Genomic DNA, 20129 nt, shown 5'->3' with positions numbered 1-20129 from the left:
TGTATCGATGCTAATTATTATGTTGTATTATAATGTGATATACCATGATATGATTTGGTTTGGTATATTATATTATATATTATATTGTGTATTGTGTCATAGATCGTGTTGTGTTGTATTATATTACTATTATTATTATACTATATATATATTGTACCGATGCTGTTTGACATGTACTGGAACCAGCCACCAACCACTTCGCAAGGAGGGAACGTGGGCCTGACTCACTATATACACCGCCAACTTCGACCCAGAGTAACACTCCTCTGAAGAAGCTATTGTAAGCGAAACCGGTCAGGAATAAACTCGATAATCAGATAAAGACCCGTGTTTCCCCCTCCACCTTTCCCATAATATATATATAAATCGTTAGTTCGTCCACATTTGGAATATGCTGTTTCCGTATGGTCACCGAATCTCATTAGAGACATTGACAGATTGGAAAAAGTACAACGGCGAGCCACAAAACTGATTCCAAATATCAAAAATAAATCATACGAAAATCGACTTAAGCACATGAATCTGTTTTCCCTAAAAAAGCGTAGACTCAGAGGTGACTTGATACAGGTCTTTAAGATTTTAAAGGGAATTGACAACATCAAAAGTGACCAAATTTTCACATTGAATGAGAATCAGACAAGAAACAATGGTCTCAAACTGTCCGGAAATAGATTCAATTTGGAAGTAGGTAGAAACAACTTTGCCAACCGTGTAGTTAATGAATGGAATAAACTTCCTGCACAGGTAGTGCAATGTAGTTCAGTTCGAAGCTTTAAGAATCATTTAGATAAATACCAAAGTAAGATGCTGTAATGATTATAATTTATGTTATATTATTTGTTTTTGTTTTGTTATAATTTGTCTGTCTGATTTTCATTTATTATTAGTTATATGTCAATTTATTATCATTTACTATTTACCTGTTTGTTTGTTATTCAACTATACCAATGCATTTAGTTATGTATTTTAATTGTTATTTACATTGTTATAGTTTTAATTTATTATTAATATGATTTTTTTTTTTTTTGCATCCGACCTAGATATGGATCAAAAGGTCTCCTGTCGGCATGCTTTGCCTTTGTAATCCTTTGTAATCCTTTGTAATATATATATATATATATATATATATATATATATATATATACAGTATATATATGTATGCTGTCACGTATCCCAAAGTGTCACGTGATTTCTTTCGTGATGTGGTGGTCGCACGCAGTCGACAGTCACGTACTTTCACCCCCTCCTCCTTTTGATCACCCAGCTGTGTCCAAGTTGACCCACAGTAGGTCAGGTCTTAGCTAACCCCCTTGCGCTTAGGTCAAGACCCGGGGACGTTGGCGTCGCGGCACAGATTGCCAGGTTGTGTGTTTTATTTTTCTATATTTTAATGTGGAATGTTCTTTCTTTCTCTGTGTGTGACCAGATTACTTGTAACTGGTCGTTTGTGCATTCCTTTTTGTATTACTGTAATTTGTACCCTTTTTGTCAAGACGTACGCTGCGTCGTAGTCTTGACATTTTTTATTTTTTGTAATCTTAATTTGACCGCGTATGGCAACACTCAATCGCCCGGCCGACTGGCTGGGTCACATATATCGATGAGTTGCCATACAAATGTATATCATGTACTTATTTTATGTGTTAGAATTAAGATTTATTTTGTATTTATGTATTTGCATATGTTTTGGTTTGAGTTCTTGAAAGGCTTGTATTGGTTTAAGTTTCTATGCCGCATTTTTCTATACCGTATTCAAATAGAATATGAAAATCTTCCTCTCTGTCTCTATGGCATTCATGACCCCTCAGGTCATTTTGCCGCCTTTAAAAGTAGGAACCCTCTTGTCTCGAGGCTTTTTCCTTCTTCGATTTCAACGGGTCGACATCCGGCCGCTCTCGTCACCTAAGGTGTGCAAGGCACCTAGGTATACGTAAGTAAGAATTGTAGGGTAGGAAGTTATCCTTATTTTAGGTGTGAGGTAGGATCCCCTTTGGAGATATAAAATTGTGGACCTGGTGTGTCGGTAGGCTTTTGCCAGTGTCCTTTTCTTAACCCTGTGGAAATTTCCTTTTAGGGCTAAGTTAGGTTGAAAGAAGACGTGTCGGTAGGCTTTTGTCTTATCAATCTTTCTCGTGGGCGACCTATTTTTTATTCCTATTTCCCGTGGTTTGAATACCTTTTGGAATAGGTTCTATTTATTGGAGTGAACGTGTCGATTAGACTTTTGTTCATCTCTGTTTTTCTCTCCACCCCTTTTTATTTAAACTTACTTTACTTACGTGTCATTTCTATTACGGGGTTTTTAATATTTGTTAGGTCACTTTTCTTGGGCAATTTGAACTAGAAGTATCTTTTTGACTTTGTCCTTTTTCTGGCCCTTTTCGTGATCGATCCTACTTTTTATTTTCCACCAATGCTATTTTTATTACCTTTATTTTAATAACAGTTTTGTATACAGTTTTGTATTCAAATATTTCTATTCGGGTTATATCTCGCGTGAATTTAATCTTTAATTTTTAATTTTTAATACTACTTCAATCTTAATTTTATGAACAAAAATGGTGATAGTTTTAAAAGTGATATGTGTATAATTTTGGGGCTTGTTGGTTGTTGTTTTTTTGTAAATAAAACTTTAAAATTTACCCCTCTTTAAAAGAACCTGGACACGAGTGGATAGGGATTTAGGGATTATAGCTGTCGTTTCTTGACGAGAGGCGTCCTTTTGCCATTCTTCATTAAAAGTTTTCTCTTTCCCTTCGCCACTCCGTGACAATATATACATACATACATACATATATATATAATGTATATATATATATATATATATATATATATATATATATATACATATGTATAATATGAAATAAAACATGATATAATAAATAATATAACATAATATAATACAATATATTTAATATAATAAATAACGTGGTATGATATTGGGTAATAATTGATTACACAAAACATAATGCAGGATGATATATACTATACCAAATGATATACATGTATTCTGGACAAAAAAAACAACAACTCGAAAATATTTAGGCGAAAACTATCTACCGACCTTCGCACAGGACTAGTCGAAGACGACTCGAAGAAGCCGCTGGCCGCAGCAGCTATCTTGGGTGCTTCTGGGGGCCTCTCCTGCTTCGGTTCCGTCACCGCTGGCGCCGCCGCCGTCGCCGCCCCCGCCGCCGTCGTCGTCGTCGTCGTCTTCGTCGTCGTCGTCGTCTCGATGGCGACGGTGGGACGCGGAGGGGTGGGGGCCGCGCGACCTCGGGTTTCCTCGCTTAGAGGGTGCCTCGTCGCTTCCGCTTGATCCGCAACCGCCTAGCAGGAGAGGAGATGGGAAAGGAAGGGGAGGAGGAGGAGGAGGAGGAGGTGGAAGAGGCGGATGGTAGGAAGATAAAAGAAATGTGAAGAAATAGATGGAGGGTAAAGGGTGAGGGGAATAAGAAAATTGGGGAAGGAAAAGGAGGAAGATAAGGAGAGGAAAGAAGTATGAAGAGGTAGGAACAGAGTAAAGGGAGAGAGAGAGAGAGAAGGAGAGAGAGAGAGAGAGAGAGAGAAGAAAATTGAAGAAAGAGGAGGAGGGGGGAAAGGGAAGAGAAAGAGAGTAAGAAAAGAAAAGAGCATGGAGAGACAAAAAGAGGGGGAAAGGGAGAGAGAGGAAAGTAGGAGAAGAGAGAAGAGGAACAGGGGCGGAAAAAAAGAGAGGAAAGAGGAGGGAAAGCAAAAATATTGGAGAAAGAGAGAAAGCGAGAGCGAAGGAAGAGGAGGAATGTGTTAAAGGAAAAGGAGCAAAAAGAGACTCAAGAGGAGAAGGGTGAGAGAGAGAGGAAAGAAGAAAGTATGGAAAGGGAGAGAGAAAGGAAAAGATAAAAAGAGGCAAAGCAGGATAAGGAGGAGTGAGGACAATTAGTATAGGGAGAATTGAGCCATTAGTACAAGTGTGCAGTGGCGTGGGAGAATGCTCCAAGCGCCGTTTTCTTATTTCAAACGCCTGAAGTTACTTTTAAAGTTAACCAATATTAAAACTGATATATCTTCTTAGAACCTCCCTGTGGGCAAGGTGGAGTTGGAGAGGATGTTTCTATTTAGATATATAAGATATAAGGGCGACTTCTGCCACTTATTTTTTTTTGTGACGCTTGGAGCGTTTTCCCGCTGCGATACTCAAGTAACATCAGCTGGCATTCATTCAATTATTATTTATTATTCCCCTGACGTCTTTGGGACATAGAATACTGTTTCACTTCATTGTATCAGTCAATCCCGGTCTCAGCCCCGGTTTCAGCCCCAGTTCCAGGGTTTCATGTCCAAGTCCTGATCTGATCAAGTCAAAATGCACGGAATAGAAGAAACATTTCATGAGACAGAGTCAACCGATCATAGGCCCCATGGCAAACCTTAATCAATGTTATTAAAAGAAAGGTTAATTAATAAGAATACCCATTTTATTATATATATATATATATATATACAAATATATACATACATATATATATGTATATATATACATATATATATACATATATATATATATATATATATATATATATATATATATATATATATATATGTATGTACATATAAGTTATCGTTGATATTTTCTCAGCACTTGTACCGAAAACCAACCTAACCTATCCTAACCTAATCTATCCTAAATCGAACCTAATCTAACCTAATTCAAATGAACCTTCCTATGCAATGTATTTTGTATTTGCATCCTGGACTCAGTGTTAGATCTATGGGAGTCCTTCTGTCATTCCGTCTTTCCTTCCTTCTTTTCTTCTTTTCTTCCTTCCTTCCTCCCTTCTTTCTTTCCCTCCTTAATTCTTTCCTTACTTCCTTCGTTCCTTCCCTCCTTTCTTATTTCCTTCTTTCCTTCCCTCCTTTCTTACTTCTGTTCTTATTTCCTTCCTGCGTTCCTTTCTTATTTTCTTCCTTCCTTACTTAATTTCTTCCTTCCTTTCTTTCTCTCTTATTTCCTTCCCTCTTTCTATCCTTCCTTCCTTCCTTGTTCCTTTCTTACCTTAGGGGACGTAGATTCGTCGCTCTCAGGACTTGGTGGGAAGTCAATGTTCACCGAGGCAGCCATGGGCCCCATTAGCAACTGGAAGGTCAAGTCTGGAAAGGAATATATATATTTATATGAAATTGATACTTTATATATATATTATATATATATATATATATATATATATATATATATATATATATATATACATAGATAAATAGATAGGTAGGTAGGTATATCTATATATAAAAGAGAAAAAATACAGAAAATGAGAGATCAAGGAAACGTTTGTTGAAAAAGTCTAGGGTGACCGCTCGTCATGTTTGAACGAACCTGTACCTAACTGAATCTTTGGAGATATACTTTTACTGTAGTTTTACTCAGACGGTGGAAAAGTTCACAATAAAAATTGCAATAGTAGAGAGGTCCATAGACATAAATTAAAGTTCTTTAGGTCTTAAAGACGAATGTCGACAATTCTACAGGTGAATACACTGTCTCATCTATGTGTATTCCTATACACGTTTACCTATCTATCTATTTGCATACGCCATTTTGATATGGTCTCTTTTTGTTCATTTTCTTTCACTTATAGGTTGAATTCTAGATTTATGTTTATGGCGTACAGATACTTACTGGTTAATTGATTTGTTTACCTACTTATCTGTTTATTTGTCAATTTATTTTCGTTTTGCATTTATTTATTTATGCTGTATATCTTAAGGTTTATATAGTACTTTATTGAGCAATGGAATGAAATTCCTTTCGTGAGGGATAAATCCAGAGCCATCTAAAGTCATCAGTCGATAGTCAGAACTATGTCTGTTCATTTACTTACTTATTTAGTTGTGGTTTATTTATTAATTTATTTGTTTATTTATTCATTTGTTTATGTTTATTATTTTTTCTTTGTTTCTTTGTTTATTTGTAAATTTATTGTTTATTCACTTATCTGTTTATTCATTTATCTGTTTGTTTATTTGTTCATTTATCTAATCGGCCTTTACCCGTAAAAAAGGTTGTTAGGCCCAAGGAAAAGAAACCTCACTCCGTTCGCTCTAATCACATGCGACCCTTTCATTCCTTCCTGCTTAAATCATGCCAGAACAGAGCCTAGAAATTGTCTTCGGGAGCTGGGAGGTTGGGTTGAGGGGGGTGGGGGGCTGAAGTAGTTCCAGTCTCTCCACTCTCCTCTCAGGGTCACCATTCCGCCATGAACCGTCACGTCATTAGTTGGTTTCCTCTCCCAGTGTGTTCTCTATTAGTGTAGGCGCTAATAGCGGACCTGCCTTTAGTTAACTTTTTCAACAAAGTGGCGCGTTCTATACATCTCCTGCTCGCTGCCACCAGGTGGTTTTAGTCAATTATGGGGTGCGCGGACTTAAGGTTAAACCCCTTTGGTCCGGGGACAGGGTCTAAGGCCCAATAGAATCGTGTGATTTTTGTCATGAGAGCGTCGAAGTGGTTGGGATTAAGTGGACTGAGACCATGGGACGATCTGAAGTCTAACGACGTCCTAAGATCCAAAGTTGATCTGGAACCCGAGGATTATCTGAAACCTGAGGACGACCCGAAATTTCAGGACCTCTTGAAAACCGAGGTGGACTTTAAGATTGATTACAACAAATAAAGTCTAACTGAGGCCCGAGGACAACCTGAAAACCGAGGACGACAAAAAAAAAAAAAAAAAAAAAAAAAACGCAAAGATTACCTAAAGTCTAATGACATCTGAAACTTCAGGGTGACCTTGAGATTTGAAGGCTAAATGAAACCCGAGGACGACCCTATGGGCACAGTTACCTCTGTTCTTCCTCTTGAGTTGTTCGACCTGTTGATGGAGTCCAGCCAAGATCACTTGATGGCTCTGACGGAGGGAGATGATGTCATGCTCGAGTTGGGCCGCCCGCTGGGCCGCCCCACAGACACAATCCACCTGTAGAAGGAGCAAAAGTAACCAGGGTTCTCAGATGTTGTCTCTATACATGGACATCGAGGAAGAATCTTAATTCCTTCACTATAGGGCTCCTTAACATATTAAGCTCAATAAAAACGCCTGGCGTTAGTCAGAACAAGATCCGAGAGGCGCATCGAAATTGAGGGTGGATATTGACAAGGTAGTCTATGCATCGGATCTTAAAGTCCCCTAAGCTTCGAACTTAATATCTTAATTCTCTCTTATTTTCTAAAAATACAAATTCACCCTCATCAAGGATTTTATCCTTAATCACGGCAGATTATTTTATTTAGCTTAGAGAAACCACTAGGTAATGAAGGGTTAATAGTTCCTCTAAGACAGGGGTTTCCAAGCAATGGGTTGCATGAGCATTGGCCAAAGGGCTGCAAAGCCTTGCTTGAAACATCTTGGGAGAATATATTTCTTTGTAGATTATCGTTTTGAGACTTTAAATTTAGCAGAGTGGAACAGCTGAAACCGGTTTGGCTGTTCTTCCATCACATACAATGTTTTCCTAAAACAAACATGGCTGATATTTTATGATCTAATGATGTCAGTTGAGGCACAGTATGTCATTCTACAGGTACCATGTAAACAAGTACCACCCGTCATATGGTCGGATTGTCGATAACGAAACCACCTCGCCATTGGTTTTCGGCCAAAGAGGAATGTTCGCTGAATACCCAGACAGAAAAATCCAGAGAGCAGAAAAACTCCCTGTGAGTTAGTGGCTACCCAGCCTTCTATTTGCTGTGTGTGGAGGCTGAGCGACGTCCCATTCCAGTAGTTAAACTGAGGCGCCCTCCTGGGTTATTAATATGCCTCTTTGGTCCCCGATTCAGGCCAGGGCAGGGGCCGCCCCTTGGTTCTGAAAGGCAACACGGCTAAGATGCCTAACTTGAATTTTTGAGTCAAGCATGGCCTAAGCCAAGGAGCTACCGCCTGGGCTGACACCGCATCATTCACAGTTCTCCCCCGCAGTATCAAAGTGATGGGGCAAATATTCCTCCACGACTCCTGGGACTGGTAAACTACAAATCCACCGTTTTAGCCTCCCCTTGTTGGGCTCGGTTGTAGGTAGAGACTGTGAGGACAAATCATTTTATTTGTATATGGCATCCAGGTATGATTACGCTAATGGGAATGGATTTAAAACCTGCCCATATCAAGTCCAACAAGCCCGCATTGTGGTGCAAACAAAGCGCGTGCACATCAAACTAGGCCTGGGTTGAACTTTCGACGGGCTCCGTGTGGGCACTTGATTTTTTTTTTTTTTTCTTAAAATGGTTGGGTACCTTTTATATGAGCAGAGCACAGGGGGTTTAGAGCGAATATAGTGGCTCTCTCTTAAATGAGAAGATCTGGCAGTTATGATATCAGATGTGAGAGCTACACCTATTGTTGATTAAAGCAATGAGGTATAACTCGGGATAGTGGTGTGATTAGGTTTAGGCATAAACTAAAAGTTAGGCTGATAATAATTTGGTGGATGGAAATGCGGCTGGCATCTGCAACGTCAGTGCAGAGATGCTGTTTAGTCTGCTGTTTGGCAGTCCAATTTAGCATTACTTCTGAAAAAAGCTGGTTGTCTCTATTTGGAAAGGTAAAGGGGACAGGCATTACATTCCTTAGTGTGCCGGGGAAGATGCTCACCCATATATTGCTGGCACGGGTTCGTTCCCATCTACTAAAGTTTCAGAGGTCTGAGGAGTCTTGGTTTTCACACCCAAAAAGTCAACAGCTGAAGTGACTCTAGTACTTTATGTTCTTGTAGAGCTTGAACCTTACATTTAAATGGAATTATTTTCAGCCAATGTTAATCTCAAAAAGGGTCTGACTCTTTGCATCATGTTGTGTTATGAAATCTTCTGCAAATCTGTTGTATTCCTATGAGGATTATTGACTTAATGCTGTAAGAAATGGAGGAGAGGTAATAGGTGTCTTTTCTCACCCCAACACTCTTCAACACCCGCAGGGATTGGGTATTGGACAGATTGTTTTGCTCAGCGTCATTCTTAAACATGCGCTGGCACCACCAAGGTAACCAATCTTGTATTTGGCAATGATGCTATACTCAATACAGAGTCATTAAAGGTTGTGACCCTCGTGACCCTCGAGTTACTGCATAAGGAAGCGAGACCGCTAGGACTCCAGCTTTCCTGAATCAAGACCAAGTTTCATGTGTTTGGGGGCTTACTGAATCCTATGCATGTAGGTGGTAAGGATATTGGGATCTTGGAAATTTCATACTTTGGTCGTGTAGTGTAATATAATGGTAGGTCATGCCAGTTAGTAATTCGAAGGCTTAGCATTGTCCATGGTGTTATGGGCTCACCTAACCAGAGTATATTGTATTGTCGATATTAATCCAAGAGGGCTGAAATCTGAATCTTCAGTTTGCCTGTGCTCCCTGCCTTGCTGCATGACTAAAATAAGTACACTGAATGTTGACTTCAAGGTGCCGTTTTGACGTCTTTGGCATCAAGCACCCTTTGGACAACTATAGGCCATCGATGGTATGACTTTGCTTCGAACTAGCTACTGTTTCGTGAGACTTGGTCAAAACATGCGCTGCTACTACCATTTGTGAACCTCAGCTCAGGTTATATGGGCATGTGACACGCTTCCCTGATGTTGATCCCATTCGTATGGTGTCTCTACAGTAAGGGGGAATGAAAGGGGACGCCCACGGAATTGATGGCAAGAGTGAACTGTTTGGAATGGGAATGGAGACCACATGGGAACTTGTTTGGGGAAGCCCGTCGGGAATGGTGTCGCCGTGTGAGCGAAGCGACGGCCCCATCACCCCGGTATATGCTTCCCATTGATGATGATAATGACTGATGATGATGATGAGGATGAGGATGAGGATGATGACGATGATTATGAGGATGATGATGGTGGTGGTGGTGAAGATGATGATGATGATGATGACGATGACGACGACGACGATGATGATGATGATGATGATGATGATGATGATGATGATGATGATGATGACGATAGTGATGATGATGATGATAATGATGATGATGATGATGATGATGATGATGATGATGATGATGATGATGATGATGATGATGATGATGATGATGATGATGATAATGATGATATAATGATGATGACGACGACGACGACGACTGTGGCGGTCCCCTCCGCCCGTCTTCATAGCCCATCAACATTCTCACATTCATCTAGAGACGCAGCTCCGAGGGGCTGGCATTCGGTCTTTAGACCTAAGATCTCTCTCTTTACCAACTTTGACTAATTCCCCGTCACTTTTTCACACAAAGAGAGTTGAGAGTCCGCAGCTCCTCCTCCTCCCGTTGGTGACAGAAACACGTTTACACTGAAACATCAGAAACAAAAGAGAGACGTTTCTTGCCAGAAAGACCTCTGAGAGGGTCCCAAGACAGGTATTGGCAGCTGTCGGGCCGGGAGTTTCCGGTAAATGAAACTTAAAGCAACAGTTGTTCTTAATACTGCTGGATAATTGGCTTACATTGATCAAATCTCATAAAACATAAAATACATCGCCATTTCTTTTCGTGATAGCTAGCTCTTTTATTTATCTATTTTTCAAACCATGATGTGATTCAATTTACTAATGAGTAAGTCTCCATCAGGTTACTCTATACATCGAAAATTTTAATCAGTGAAACTCTATAGATTTTGTTCAACTGACAGTAGACTTGGGGGTTCTCAGCTAGTGAGGAAATTCCCCAACCCAACAAGGGGTTGGGGGTTGGGGGGAAGGCTTTTTAGGGGGAGACTTTGGCGCCACTCAAATTGTTGGAGTATTGAGCTTTCTACAAGCTACGATTCCACAGATTCCACAATCTACGTAATCTACAGAACACCACACTCTTTATTTAGATATGGTAGATTAGATTAATAGATATAAGCATTATATCATTTGAATCAGATATATAAAAGAGTAGGGGGAAGAATGACATTAGGATAAATGTTGAAAAGGGTGAGATACGGAGGGGGTGGGGGAGGTTATCGATAACCACGGCCCTAAGCAGTGAGGTCGGGCTTAGTCCTCCCACCTCCTGCTATGGGGAATCTGATTCCTCACCTCGACGCCGTTGTGACTGGTTGAGTTCTTCCTCCTCCTATCCTTGCCGTGGTCCTGGCCGGCGGCTCCTGCTCCTCCTCCTCCTCCCCTGGAGGGGTTGACGCCCCCCGAATTGGCTCCCGAGGGCGCGATGGCGGTGATGAGGGCGTTCTGGGACTTCCATCCCCGCCCTCCTCCGGCGCCCCCGTCAAGCAGCGGCGACAGCATGCCCACGGCGCCCATGGCCACACCAGAGTGCGAGCGTTCCACTGTCACGCCCTTGTCGCTCATGGTGCGAGGGCGGGAGACTCCTGCAGGGGCTGGCCGACGACGGGAAGAGAGAGTGAGAGAGAGTGAGGACTAATGCTGTAGTAGGGAAGATCTCGTGCACTGCTTCTGATGGTGGAGAGATAGAAGGAGAGTTATCATTGACGTGAGCCGTGGGCGCACGCTAGCGCACGCGCGCGCGCCGCCGAGCGCCTATGGCTGCGTTTGTGCATGTGTGTGTGCGTGTGCGCGATAGAGGGTCACTGGGGGGACTGCGACAAGAGGGTGCCGGAGGGAAAGACGAACTAGGACCAGAGGCGGGAACGGTGGCGCCGGTGAGGTTCAAACTTCGGGGCCGCTTTCGAAGTGAACGATTTCCTCCCGACTCCCGACCGCCAAGACCTGATAAGAAAAGAGAGAAAAGAGGGCTTACAATCTGGCGGAGCAGTACTTCTACAGATAAATTTTGATAATGATAATAATGATAATAATGATGATTGTAAAAAATAATGATAATATTTACAATAGTAATAATAGCAAAGATCATAACACATATACCATACATATACCAAAGGCTTTTTCCCCCTTACACGGTAATAATAATAACAATGATAATGATAACAATAATAATGATAATAATAATGATAATAATAATAATAATAATAATAATAATAATAATAATAATAATAATAATAATAATAATAATAATAATAATAATAATAATAATAATAATAATAATAATGATAATGATAATGATAATAATAATAATGATAATGATAATAGTAATGATAATAATAATAATGACAATAATAATAGTAATAATAATAATATTTACAATAGTAATAATAGTAATGATTATAACGATATATATACCATACATATACCAAAGGCTTCTTCCTTCTTCCACGGTAACAATAATAGTAATAATGATTGTAGAAATGATAATATTTACAATAATAATGATAGCAATTATTATAATGATACATATACCATACATATACCAAAGGCTTCTTCCCCCTTACACGGTAATAATAATAGTTAAAATGATAATAATGATAATAGTAATAATGATAATGATAATAATAATAGTGATAATAGTAATGATAATAATAATAATAATGATAATAATAATAATGATAATAATGATAATAATAATAACAATGATGATAATAATAATAATAGTAATAGTAATAATGACAAAAATAGTAGTAATAATAATGATAATGGTAATAACAATAATAGTAATAGTAACAATAACAATGATGATAACGATAACAATAAAAATGGTCATGATAATAGGCAGTTATGATCCCTCACGCAGTGACGTTTTCTGATTTTTTTTTTTTTTGGGGGGGGGGAAGTTTCTCGCAAAGCGCGCCTGTACGAGCATTGTGACGTGAGTGCTATGCGTGTTGAAATTCTGTGTCGTCTTTTGTTTTTCTTGCTTTCTTTTTCTTCTTCGTTCTTTGTTGGACAAAGAAAAAAAAAATCGGGGGAGCATTCGGAGAGCGTTCAGAACATTAACGTCCACACACGAACTATGTCAACGGTGCGTTTGATGTATTTTTAGATGTAATGATACACTCAATATCATATCGCAATTCATGAGACGGCTGGGCCCCAGTTTGAACTTAGCCACGATTGATGGAGACCCCATTTTGTCCCTCGTTTCTTTTTTTCAAATTTGACCTAATATTGACCCCAACACATTTTACTCACCACATCACGTGACCACAGCAATGAGGATTGATTATGAATTCGGCGCTTAATGGTTTCCTAGTTCACAAGGTTGATCCTAATTTTCCTCGTTTTTATGTTCATACTCATCGTTAACGTTGTTTTATCTGTTCCCATTGTCTGGTAACATCTGACGTAGATTAATTATCTACAGACTGGCATCTGTCCACTAAAGTTGAAGATTATGGTTACATTTTGACGTGGACATTGGCGCACTGCAGGTAAAGAAGCGTTTAAGTTTACATAAGAAAGAAGGAGACTGCAAGAGACCATAAGGCCTACACAAGGCAGTTCCATATCCATTACCACCCATTATCCACATCCATAAAGCTATCTAATCTCCTAAAACAACTAATTGCTTCAGCGCACACTACGTGGTCACTAAGTGTATTCCACTCGTTAACCATTCTGTTGTTAACCCAATTTTTGCCTATTTCCTTCTTGAACCTAAATCTGTCCAAGTTAAACCCAATACTACAAGTCCAACCCTGCTGTATTGATATGATGACCTTGGCTGCATTACCCAATTGAATACCTCTATTAGATCACCTTGGTCAAATGAGCCGGGGGAAAATGGTAGTTGCCTGTGTCCTTTGGGAATCGACCCGGGGTCCTCGTTCTCACAAAGGACGAGGAAAACCGAGGGTACCCACGTGCCAACGAAGGTTTTGCTCTTGAAGTTGAGTTCGACTGCATGCGGCGTCCCCCGGAAGGAGAACGAGGCCGCTGAGAGTGTCACCCGAGCCACCAGCGTCGCTTCATTATTCATTCATGCTCGTTCTACTGATGGAAGAGAGTGTCGTGCTCTCCCTCTCTCCCTCCCTCCCTTCCTCCCTCCCTCATTCCCCTCCTCCTCCACTCCCTCCATTCCCATCCTCCTTCATACCCTCACTACTCTACTCCCTCCCTCCTCCATCCCCTCCTTCCCTCATTGCCTTTCTCCTGCATTCCCTCCCTCCCTCCCTCCCTCCCTCCCTCCCTCCCTCATTCCCTTCCTCCTCCACTCCCTCCATTCCCTTCCTCCTTCATACCCTCACTACTCCACTCCCTCCCTCCTCCATCCCCTCCTTCCCTCATTGCCTTTCTCCTGCATTCCCTCCCTCCATCATTCCCTTCCTCCTCCACTCCCTCTATTCCCTTCCTTCTGCACTCCCTCTATTCCCTTCCTCCTTCATACCCTCACTACTCCACTCCCTCCCTCCTCCATTCCCTCCCTCCCTCATTCCTCCACTTCTCCATTCCTTCCCTCATTGCCTTCCTCCTGCATTCCTTCCCTTCCTCCTCCACTCCCTCTATTCTCTTACTCCTTCATACCCTCGCTACTCCACTCCCTCTCTCCTCCATTCCCTCCCTCCTCCATTCCATCCCTCCCTCATTCCTCCACTTCTCCATTACCTCCCTCATTGCCTCCCTCCCTCCCTCCCTCATTCCCTTCCTCCTCCATTCCACCCATTCCCTTCACTACTCCGCTCCCTCACTCCTCCATTCTCTCCCTCCCTCCCTCCCTCCCTTCCACTTCCATTCCCTTCCTCACTCATTCTCTATCTCTTTCTCTCATTCCTTCCCTCTCAATTCCCCCCCTCCTCCATTCCCTCCATCCTTCATTGCTTCTCTCCCTCCCTCGTTCCCTCCCTACCTCCATTATTTCCCTCCTCTTTCTCTCGTTCCCTTTCCCCCTCATTCCTCCCTATTTTACTTCCTCCCTTATTCCTTCCCTTCCTCCCCTCATCTCCCTCATTCCCTTCCTCCCTCATTCCCTCCCTCATTCCCTCCCTCCCTCATTTCCTCCTTTCCTCCTTCATTCCCTCCTTCCCTCATTCCCTCATTCACTCCCTCCTTTATTCCTCCCTCTCTCATTCCCTTCCTCCCTCATTCCTTCCCTCCCTCATTCCATTCCTCCTCCATTCCCTCCCTCCACCATTCCCTCCCTCCCTCATTCCCTTCCTCTTCCATTTCCCTTTCCCTCCCTCCCCCCATCCCTCCCTCCGTCCCTCCATTCCCTCCCTTCCTCCCCTCTCCTCCCCTCCCCTGGGGTCATCGATCAAATCAACAACTTCGTGAAACAAATATTGACGTCAACCAAACTTACATGCGCATGAACATTCTGTCAGAAACAAACTGTCTGAATTACTGCCGAAGTAGTAGACAGATATAAAGGGAAATAAAGGTTACATTGTACAGTTTGTAGTTCCAGCGATCCAGGATGCTTAAAGTTCAGAATGCTAAAACTGGAAACACAACAAGGGTGAGATTACCCTAACCGGATGCTTTTACATGTGTCCTTGTCAGTTGCGAGCTGAGATCGAGTGAAACGTCTTGAACAGCATAGCCACGATCTTCAAATGGAGTCATAAGGACCAGTACCTTATGTGGCACTGTTCTGAGCAGCCACTGTAACCTCTTTCCCAAAAGGAACTTGATAAAGCGGAGGCGCGGATTTCCATGTTGGTGATATGAGGGACTCGAAGTTGAGATTCTTTTACTTAAACATACACACCACCGCGAGAGCTACTTTCTGTCCACATGTTTCTTGAGAAATATGATACAAGGGCTTAGAAATTTACTATACGAAGAGAGGCTCAGCCACATTAACTTACACTGTCTGGAAAGATGAAGAATGCCTAGTAATCTAATAGAGGTATTCAGATAAGTCAAGGGTGTTTACAAGAGTAATGCAGGTTAGGTCAATATATTAAGACAGGAGGGCAGGACTCGTAGTAATGGTTTTGAATTGGACAAATTTAAGTTTAAGAAGGAAATAGATAAGAACTGGTTTACCGACAAAGCGGTTAATGAATGGAACATACTTAGTAATAATGTAACGATCGCTGAAACAATTGGTTGTTTAAGAGAAGATTAGATAGCTTTATGAATACAGATGGAAGGTGGTAAGGGTCATGGATCTGCCTAATATAGGCCTTATGGTCTCTTGCAATCTCTTCCAGTCTTATGTTCTAATGTCTACTAGGTGGAGTTGTTGGATACAGTATGTATGTAAGGTACAACGTTTAGTGTACAGTACAGTATATATCATACAGAATATAGAGGGAAAACATGATTGGCTGGTTACAAAGGATACTTGAGAGTTGTAGAGGAGGAGTGCTGGAGAACCTCCAAGACTGGAAGAAATAAACACAATACTCGTAAAATAAGAAAAAAAATGAGAGAGGTAGGTGAGTAGCACAAAGAGGGAGAAGGTGCCTATTCCCGGTTTTTAAACAAAGAAAATAAACAGAACATATCGTGGCGGTGGGAATTCGTACGTGGAGTTCATGGACCTAGAAAACACGCATGAGAGGGTGGACGGAGGAGCAATGTGTAGAGTAGCGGAAATGTATATGTCTTACGAAAAGACAGTGAGAAGCGGCATGAGCGAAGGAAGAAATGCATGTGCAAAGGCAAACAGAGAGAGCCTGTGTTGATTAGGGCAGGTGCGTGTTATGGCACCATGGTTGTTCAATCTATATATAAAATGTATTAATGAGATTATTGAATATAACGAACTGAAAAAAATTAAGTGGTCTTGGGGGGAGGTATAGAAAAGTAAATAATCAACCACATGATATTGGCAGATTTCGCAGAAGTGCTGGAGGATAATGATTGAATTACAAAGTATGATAGCAACGTCTGAGGAAAATACGAGAAGAGGAATTTGGGAGTGAAAAATCAACAACAACAAGACGATAGGAGTAGGAAAGAGTACATTACCCTAAACGCTTGGCTTACAGAAGGTAGAAGTGTTTAGATATCATCTGGAGGTACACTTGGGGTGTGGGTAAAAGAATGGAACAGGAAATGGAACTTAGATCAATGAATACGACGAAAGTGATGAGTGTAATACGGTGAGGATGGAGCAAGAAAGGATGATCCTAGGTGAGGATGGTGGAGAGCATAGTGGATTTAGTTCTCATAAACACTAAATCCACTATCCATAGACGCTGGGAGTAGTACCGCAGGAAAAATAAATCCGTTAGAAATGAAATGATTAAAACTCTAAAGACTGTACACAGAGTGAGGTCAGTAAGTAAAGACATACTGGGAAAACAAGCAAGAAGGCAGTGAGTGTTGGGGAAAAGATCAGTGGAAGCAGCAGAATAGAAGTCAGTAGATACTACGAAATGGAGAAAGACATGCAGAAAACAAGGATTAGTGAAACTTCTCTAGACCCTTTGCGTTAGTTATAAACGTACACACACACACACACACACACACACACACACACACACACACACACACACACACACACACACACACACACACACACACACACACACACACACACACACACACACACATATATATATATATATATATATATATATGTATGTATATATATATATTATGCTCGACGTTTTGATTCCCGCCAAAGAATTGTCTTCAGTGGTGTGATGGATACATGCAGTGAACTCAAATGTATGTGGTCCGGTTTGTGTGTGTGTGTGTGTGTGTGTGTGTGTGTGTGTGTGTGTGTGTGTGTGTGTGTGTGTGTGTGTGTGTGTGTGTGTGTGTGTGTGTGTGTGTGTGTGTGTGTGTGTGTGTGTGTGTGTGTGTGTGTGTATTTACCTAGTTGTATTATACGGGAAGGGGAGCTATGTTCGTGGTAACCCGTCTTTGTATCTCGCAACATCTAGTTTGTTTTTAAATTCATGTATGATGTTTGCACCCACTACTACTGTTTTGTCCAATTTGTTCCAGACATCTACCACTCTGTGTGGAAAGCTGGTTTTTTTTAGATCTCTTCTATAACTGTCCGTTTTGAGTTTCTTTTCATGTCCCCTTGTTTTTCTTCTAACCCAATTTAGTAAGTCTTCTCTGTCAAGGACTTCCATGCCTTTCATGATTCTGTAAATGGCCAATAGATTGCCTCTTTCTCTTCTTTGTTCCAGGGGTAGGTAGTTCCAGTTTAGCCAATCTTTGCTCGTATAACAGTTTTGAAAGTGTTGGGACCATCTTTGTCGTTGCTTTTTGGATTCTTTCTATTTTCCTTACATTTTTTTTGTACTGGGTGTCCATAGTGTCGCTGCGTATTCCAATATTGGTCTTATCAGCGTGACTAGTATTTCCTTTATCATTATCTCATCCAAGTAATCAAAAGCCACTTTTATTGATCTTAATAAATTGTAGGTTTCTCCGACTATTTTTATATGCTTGTCTTGTGTGTGTGTGTGTGTGTGTGTGTGTGTGTGTGTGTGTGTGTGTGTGTGTGTGTGTGTGTGTGTGTGTGTGTGTGTACACAAAATTGAATGAGGGTGAAAGAGGAAGCGTGTATTAGATTCTTCTGCATCGCCCAGGGAAGGGCAGAACTATTTCCCTCCCATACCGCAGCCTGACAGCATTGCCTCAGTTCTAACACAGTAAGACTGAAGTGGCTAGGAATCGCTCAAATTAACACTAGATCATCACTCTGGTCTCATGAGAATTGGAAAACCGGACCATTGTCTTTCCAGAAAGTGCCGTCACCTTTGCGTTGTTGTCAGTTTCTCATTTTCAAATATCGAAGAGTTCATCTCTGTTTCTTTTTCTTCTATTGAACACATGTCCCCAAGACTTCAACAGTTAATATACCATTCCATTCTCCTAGAAACCTTCGCCAAGTTAAAGTGAATAGACCACAAAGGGAGGCTTGGGTGTACATGAAATGACCCCTTTAAAGCCTCCGACAGATTTAGATGATATGCCACTTCTTCCGTTAAACTCCTCTTGTGTAGGTTAGATCACAGTACCTCAACTATCCATTGGCCTGGGGATCCTATAGTCCTCCGTTCGATCCAGAGCCTCTGACATAGTAAGAACATAAGAATGTAAGAGACTGCAAGAGACCATAAGGCCTATACTATGAAGTTCCGTGTCTTTTACCACCTTTCATTCCTACCCGTAAAATGATCTGAATTGTTTCAATTGGTTCAATTGTTTCAATTGTTTCATTGTTTCAATTGTTTCAGCGCTCACTATATGGTTACTAATTCTATTCCATTTGTTAACCATTCTGTTGGTAAACCAGTTCTTGCCTATTTCCTTCTCAAAACTTTGTAATTCGTAGTTTCTCTCCTGTGCACTGGTGACGTCAACTAAAGCCTGCTGGTCTCGCATTCGCTTAGTTGTGGGTTCGAATTCTGTCCTTCTCTCCGATTCCCAGCAGTGACGGTTTGGCGGTTACCTGACCCAACAGTCCCTAGACCGCGTAGAGCCAAGGTGACGGTTTCGGACGCAGCTAAGCGCCTTCTGGCGTATACGTCTAACCACCTCTACGGGGTCTTAAACTTCGTTTACTTGTCCAACGTGCCAGGAAAGGAAGTTGAATAAATTCGTCTTCTGTCAACCCCCCCCCAAAAAAAAAAAAAAAAAAATATATATATATATATAATAATAGTAATAATAAATAATGATAATAATAAAAATAATAATAACAATAATAATAACAATAATAACAATAATAATAACAATAATAATAACAATAACAATAATAATAATAATAATAATAATAATAATAATAATAATAATAATAATAATAATAATAATAATAATAATAATAATAATAATAATAATGATAATGATAATAATAATGATGATAATAATAATAAAAACAAAATAAAAATGTCCCTCTGTATCGAAAAAAGGAAATCGGGTGACTCCCGAGTCATCTCCCAAAATTCAGAGTTTACTATGAAGTTGCTGTTAAGCAATTGATATTATAATTGTTATTGATATTGTTGTTGTTATCATTGTGGTTATCATTATTACTATTATTGTTAATACTATTATTATTATTATTATTATCATCATTGTTATTATTACTATTATTATTATTATTATTATCATCATCATCATCATCATCATCATCATCCTCATCATCATCATCATCATCATCATCATCATCATCATCATCATCATCATCATCATCATCATCATCATCATCATCATCATCATCATCATCATCATCATCATCATCATCATCATCATCATCATCATCATCATCATCATCATCATCATCATTATTATTATTATTATTATTATTATCATTATTATCATTATTACTATTATCATTATTGTTGTTATTGTAATCATCATTATTAATATTATTATCAATATCA

At 40.3% G+C, this 20129-nt stretch overlaps 1 protein-coding gene across 3 annotated transcripts in view; it reads right to left on the bottom strand.

Annotated features, from left to right (window-relative positions):
• LOC143040286 (uncharacterized) overlaps positions 1 to 20129 on the bottom strand; it is a 48481-nt gene that overhangs the window by 17787 nt on the left and 10565 nt on the right. For all 3 annotated transcript variants that reach the window (XM_076211124.1, XM_076211134.1, XM_076211144.1), the window contains exons 2-5: positions 11056 to 11703; positions 6821 to 6953; positions 5036 to 5130; positions 3065 to 3330 (exon numbers count right to left, since the gene is read on the bottom strand). In XM_076211124.1, the coding sequence (XP_076067239.1) occupies positions 3065 to 3330; positions 5036 to 5130; positions 6821 to 6953; positions 11056 to 11325 (764 nt within the window). In that variant the 5' untranslated portion in view covers positions 11326 to 11703. The remainder of the gene's footprint in view (positions 1 to 3064; positions 3331 to 5035; positions 5131 to 6820; positions 6954 to 11055; positions 11704 to 20129) is intronic.

Source organism: Oratosquilla oratoria, chromosome 2, assembly GCF_046742065.1.
Source record: "Oratosquilla oratoria isolate Oo_2021 chromosome 2, ASM4674206v1, whole genome shotgun sequence".
Classification (NCBI taxonomy): Eukaryota; Metazoa; Arthropoda; class Malacostraca; order Stomatopoda; family Squillidae; genus Oratosquilla; species Oratosquilla oratoria.
Note: the sequence above shows the minus strand (reverse complement) of the source record. Positions and strands in the feature narration are given on the sequence as shown.